At 36.5% G+C, this 6,364-nt stretch overlaps 1 protein-coding gene across 1 annotated transcript; it reads left to right on the top strand.

The window, feature by feature from the left end:
• The first annotated feature begins 545 nt into the window (after nucleotides 1–545).
• LOC128640392 (pulmonary surfactant-associated protein D-like) lies at nucleotides 546–5,677 on the top strand. Its single transcript, XM_053692883.1, has 4 exons — nucleotides 546–711; nucleotides 2,684–2,782; nucleotides 3,688–3,771; nucleotides 5,319–5,677. The coding sequence occupies exons 1-4, from the start codon at nucleotides 546–548 to the stop codon at nucleotides 5,675–5,677; spliced, it is 708 nt and encodes a 235-aa protein (XP_053548858.1).
• The last annotated feature ends 687 nt before the right edge of the window (nucleotides 5,678–6,364 follow it).

Genomic DNA, 6,364 nt, shown 5'->3' with positions numbered 1-6,364 from the left:
TGAGTGGGCACTGAATGGCTAAAATGCAGGTCTGTCTAAAGAATTTAAATAAGGGGGCAGTCTGCTGAGGCTTTGATACAAGGTAATCAGAGGAAAAAAGTGTGTAATATAACCGTGTTGGTTATGCAAAACTGGGGAATGGGTAATATAATCTTTCTAAACAAAGTCTGGTGTAAACTGTCCCTTTAAAGTGCAGCTCCTTCATAGACTGGATAGAAATTGAGTGTAATCTGTGTTTGCATGTTCTTGGGTTTTCAATATAAATGGTAAACAAAGTTGAGGAAACAGTCTTTTTTAATAATAAAAAAAATAAAAATAAAGTGTGTATCTATTCTATCCTATCCCCTCCTCTCTATTACAACTGCTAAGATGTGTAAAGCTTTTTCTTGTATATGTATGATAAAAATGGTTTGGTATGTCAGCTAAGCAAAGAAGGAAAAACCTTGCCTTTCATTCCACAGGTTACATATTCTAGATATTGCCTTCTATACTTCTAATTAACTTAAATCTAGAGTAATTGATATTCACATATCCCTACAGCCACTATGCATTTGATGAAGGGTCTCACTTTCTTGCTGGGCATTGTGTTGGCATCCAGTAACCAGACGTGTCCAGACAATGGACAAAACCGATTCCTTATGATTACATGTGCTTCTGGCGGTGAAGGATTACCGGGGAAAGAAGGGCCCAAAGGAGAACGAGGCGATATAGGTAAGGGTTTGTATATTGTATAGAAGACATGAGGGACCTTTTTAAACCTTAGTTAATAAGTGATCAATAACTGTACACTAAGGCCTTAGTGTATATTCTCTCTTTCAATACACAATACAGAGCACCCTATATAATACCAATATATCTATAGTACATACTATTGTACTAATGAAAAAAGAATGTGTAATGTCCAGGATATCAATCTTCCCAATAGAGGAATATCCCTTTAAGTGTCCCTAAAAGCTAAGTAGGTCCAGCCCCTTGAGATACAGTCCTGGAAAACCTGATGGAACTAAATAAAATCAGAAGGGGTACAGGGGTGCACTCTCCTCTAAGCACAGTAAGTTTAAAAAACACAAATTTATTGTAAGAACAAATACACACACACACACACACACACATTAAAACCTCACTAAGAGGTATGTTAAAAGCACAAAGGGTATAATCACAAGATCTCACAGCTCTCCTGCAATGTCCCAGGGTAAGTCGCCAATGCTCAGAAGTCTGGAAGTCCCTCTTCAGTACCTTTAATACGTGGAGGGCTTAAACCAAAAAGCTGATATCGAAAATCCCTGTACCTCTTAGTGAGGTTTTAGTGGGTGTGTATCTGTTCTTACACTTTTTTTTTTTTTTTTTTTTTTTTTTTTTTTTTTTACTATGCTTAGAGGAGTGTGCGCCCCTTCTGTTTTTATTTCTATCTCTTGCAAGTAATATCAGATCTCCTGTTATCACTTGGTGTACACACACTTGCTTCTTTTATTTGGAAAACAAAAGCTCAATACTTGGAGGACAATGGAAAGTTAAAATTATTACTTCAATATCCTGCACCTCACTGGGATTGTAATTTCTTCTGCTGGCTGTTTACGTAGGCTTGTCAATAGTTTTAGATGTAAGACCAGAAACGTTTGGTATAGGTGGGGATACCACAGGCTAAATCGGCTATTTAAAATACTGAAATAAGGGTAAAGGGCACTTGTGAGCAATTTAATACACTAAGCAGGTCAAATAAATGGATAATTGGTCATTTAAAGGAGAGAAAAGTGGGTGTACTGTCCCCCCTCTTTTTTTTTTTTTTTTTTTTTTTTTTTTTTAAGGTAACATCCGGGGTCAAATCGAGCGTGATAGGAGTTCCTGCACTAGTTTTGCAGGAGGCACTAAGTTCCCTCTGGACAGAGAACAGAAGCACTTAAGTACCCACTACTGCTGCTGGTGGGAGGAGCTGGAGCATAGTCTGGTTAGAGGGATAGTGAGATCCTCTAGTAATTGGCAGTAACACTTACTACAATACACTAAGTGTAAGACTGTCAGTAGTGCTGCTGTGTTATTACCCCTTTATGAATATTATCTATAGTCTATTACACATGGTGCTTGCTCTGGGGTTATTAAGCTCCCCTCAGCAGAAACAGGACTATTGCACCTTAAATAGGTGAGACTCTGTGACAGGAAGATTCTCAGGCCCAAAGGCAACCATTCAACCCTTCATTGGATGTAATTTGCATTCATTAACCAAAGTGTATCAATTTAAATACATATAAATACTGTGTGTACTCCCTGGTTAAAATCAATGTTTGATTTATTTATTTTTCTCTAGTGATAGATTGTGTATCCAATACATATGCCATTCTTTTATGCTTGTAAGTTACAATAATACTACTGTTGGCCCATTAATCAGCTGCCATGGCTACATGCTTTTGCAATGGAATTTCACTATAGACCAACCTATCAGGCCAGATTTTGAGGATTACGTTGGCTGAGAGAAGGTTAATAACAATGTTTACTAATCAGCTGATTATTTCACATTTGTTCCAGTTCAGACATCTTAAAATTCTTGTCTGAGCACAGGTTTGAAAACCTCTGCTCTAGACTATTAGAACAAAAAAATTACCCTGAGGACTACATTATTGTGACCTATAAGAATCTTAGCTAGAGTCTAGTTAAAGAGAACTAAATGTTACTATGTTTATTTTTCTAGGTCCAGAAGGACCTGTTGGGCCCCAAGGGATTTCTGGACCTCCAGGTTTAAAAGGAGATGCAGGACCACCAGGAGAGAAGGGTGATAGCGGAACTTCAGGTATTAATTTCTCAATATTCCTTCTACAAGAATGGATTCTACCTCCTATTTGGTGCATAGTATTTTAGATGGAAAAAGTGTCCTATGCAGTGGAAATTCAGTAAAAGGGACATTGTAGCAGAAAAGCTAAATGTTCTTATTTATTAAACAAAAATTTTTTATTTCTACTTCCACTTGTCCTGTATCATGTGACAGCCATCAGCCAATAACATATATGTATGTTCTGTGAATTCTTGCACATGCTCAGTAGGAGCTGGTGACTCAAAGTGTGTTTAAAGGGACACTAAATGCTTGATATATTCAAAGAAAATATTAGTCTGATATTAACATGTAGATTTAGTTAGTTTCATAAATTGTTTAAATATTGTTAATGTTAAATAAGTGTAAAAGTGTCTTTAAAGCAATGTTGTAATTTAGGTTACCTTCTCTGCTGTGGTTAATTAGACACTAGTGTTCAGTCAATGGCTGTGAAGAATATAAATCGGTGAACTATGTAATAGACACTGATATATAGAAGAATATGCACAGATACTTATCAGATTCCAGTATAAAAATTACCTAATAGCTCCCAATTTATCACTGTTGATGAGGTTACAGGCACAGCCACTGAAAGGGGCTTAGAACAGACCCTTCCCCTGCATATGAAAAGACCCATTATACAATTGAAGCAATCTGATGTCTTTATACATTTAAAAAATGTGGGGCTTGGTTTGGAGTCTAAAAATAATCAAAACTATACCCAGAAAAATAGATCTAAAAACATTTATGAAATTGGATATTGGGTATGATTTTCAAAACGCTGAGCTTTAAGCAAATGTTAAAATTCATAATATCATGCATTTATGTTATAGGAAGATATATTCTAATATAGTAAACTAATGCTTATTGAGTTTAATTCTATTCAGCATTTGAAGCTCTCAGACTCCAAGTCTTTTCATTAGACGGAAGGCTGAACAGTTTGCAAACAAGCGTAGAAGCACAAAAGAAAGGTGAGTACTTGCAATAGGAATGTGTTTCTATGATTTTATTTTACCCAGAATTGATTAAATCCATTTAGGTCTATGTTGCCACGTAAGGTGTATAGCTATCTACTAGAAATTAAACAACTGATCTAACAGTGGTCTCTGGGTATAGACCTCACTGCTGGGAGCCCTCAGCTTCCAGAATGTTCTGACCCCAGAGAGGTAAAGAGAATTTGCCAAACCACAAGCCCCACTTATCAAGCTGTGGCTAAAGCTTCAAGGCCTTAGTGTTTCAGGCTTGTGTGAGCAGGCCTGAAATACTATGTAGCTGTGGTCTTAAGATTGTAGCTAATTAGCCTCTTGGCAACCTCAAGGGTAGCAGTTAAAAAAATCTGATCCAGTCAGGATTGACGAGCCCTGCTCTCATGCTTTTGGTTCAGGTCAGGGGGTGAGCAGCACAATCAATTGTTTGCACAATGTTATGTGGGCATCTGCTGGCTGGACAGGCTCCTGAAAATTAACCTTGTTAACCCAGTAATTGACAAATAGAGCCCCAATGTTTTAAATCCTAGCCCTAAATATGGGCCAGATTACAAGTAGAGTAGTTAGTATTTAACACTTGCATTCAAATTTTTTTTTTTTTTTCTCTCATCCGGTTGCACTTGTATTATAGATTGAAAGTAAACTTTTTCAGATCACACGCTAACCTGAGTGTAAAAAGCTGAAATTAAATTTTTTTTTTTTGCTGTAGTTTGACTGTTAATAGCTAATACCAGAAATTAGGAAGTAATTGACGTAATGTAAAAATACATTTCATGAGTACAGGGTTTATAGTGTGTATGTGTGTGTGTATATATATATATATATATAATCTTCTAAGCTATTTTGAAGGGGGGGCATGTGTTCCTGACTATTCATTTCAAACTAAAAATCAGCAAGCACTACCAAATTGCTGAACCAAAAATGGGCAGGCTCCTAAGCTTACATTTCTGCTCTTCAAATAAAGATAGCGATAGAACAAAGCAAAACTAATAGGAGTAAATTAGAAAGTTGCTTAAAATTGCTGCTCTATCTGAATCATGAAATAAAAATTTTGGGTTTTGTCCCCCCCCCCCCCCCCCTCTTATACGACTGCTTTGCAAACCTGTCCTCAGGCCACAGTTTGAGGATATCTGAACTGGCGCACAGGTGAAATCAGCTGGTTATTTTACCTGCTGTCGTCCAAGGTAATCCTGACAACATTGCCTGTTGGGGAGGATTGGTTTTAAAACCAGTGCTTTAAACTAACATTAATTTCTGTTTTGCAAATGGCTAGTGATTAATAGTGTCAGGCAACTAGCTTTAGACCTCCTGAGGTGGGATTTTACCTATGTGTTTAAACTATAAGAAATATAACAATTGCTGTCCTCCAAACTAAAAAGGACATTCTAATGCAAAATTTAAAAGCTCATTTTTCCTTGGTTTGTGTTCTGCTTGGTAACACTTATGTTCATTAACATTCTATACATCTGTTTATTGGCTTATATTATATATATAAAAAATCTGTTTTGTTTTAGCCCTGCTGTTCTCTAAAGGTGCTAGTGTGGGAGAAGTTATCTATGTTTCCAATGGTGCACTAGCAAACTTTAATGATGCAAGATTGACCTGTATGAAGGCTGGAGGTCAACTGGCCTCACCACGGAATGAAGAGGAAGATAAGGCTGTGGCAGCTATCCTGCAACAATATAACACTGTAGCATATCTGGGTATAAATGATTTACAAACAGAAGGCGAATTTAGGTACCCAAATGGGGAAATAATTGGCTACACCAACTGGAACATTAATGAGCCTAACAATATTGAAGAAGAGGACTGTGTGGAAATGTTTTCCAATGGAAACTGGAATGATAAAAATTGCAATGAACCGCGCTTGATCATATGTGAATTTAAGTAAAATTGATGATCACATTACAAAGACCAGAGCCGTAAACTTTAAATTGTCCAAAGTTTATTCTCATGTAATCAAATACCACCTCAAAGTTTAGGTCCTTTAAACTGTAAGGCTATACTTGGCAAGCTTTGCACAAATATGTTAGTCTCTCATCAGACTTAATTTAGAATCATTAACATTTTTGTGCAAATTTGGATTTCTGTATTGCATCAAATAAAAGGTTATTTAAACTAGCTTTTTTTTTTTTTTTTTTTTATGTTCGGGTCGTGTGGTGTGGTGTGTGTGTGTGTGTGTGTGTTTTTGTTTTCTTCTTCGGGGGGGATGGGCTGGGAGGGGGGCTCCTTTACATAGCATAATTAAATCATAGTTAATAGTCCCAGTAAGGACTATGGGGAAAACTTGTCATATTTAAAATATTTTTGTATCCCTTTTAAAACATTACATATTTATGATCAAATGAAGCCTACAACCATACAAATTAAATTATTAAAGGGACATTAAACACAAGGATCAGAAATTCCCTTATGGGGAACTAGCTTAATACATCAGGTAAGCAAATTACAAGGTATATACCGGCAAGCATCACCTTCATGTGATATGTCAACAAGCATAGACGTTTAACACAACTACTTTGGCATATACGAACAATAGTTCCAGCACATAAAGGACACTTTTTTTTTTTTTTTTTCC

The sequence above is a fragment of the Bombina bombina genome, chromosome 9 (genome assembly GCF_027579735.1).
Source record: "Bombina bombina isolate aBomBom1 chromosome 9, aBomBom1.pri, whole genome shotgun sequence".
NCBI lineage: Eukaryota > Metazoa > Chordata > Amphibia > Anura > Bombinatoridae > Bombina > Bombina bombina.
Note: the sequence above shows the minus strand (reverse complement) of the source record. Positions and strands in the feature narration are given on the sequence as shown.

Excerpts from the sequence above, each read along its gene's own strand:
- LOC128640392 (XM_053692883.1), top strand. The coding sequence starts at position 546 with ATGCATTTGATGAAGGGTCTCACTTTCTTGCTGGGCATTGTGTTGGCA. Across the intron at positions 712-2,683 it reads AGGAGAACGAGGCGATATAG|GTCCAGAAGGACCTGTTGGG; the intron begins GTAAGGGTTTGT and ends TTATTTTTCTAG. Across the intron at positions 2,783-3,687 it reads GGGTGATAGCGGAACTTCAG|CATTTGAAGCTCTCAGACTC; the intron begins GTATTAATTTCT and ends AATTCTATTCAG.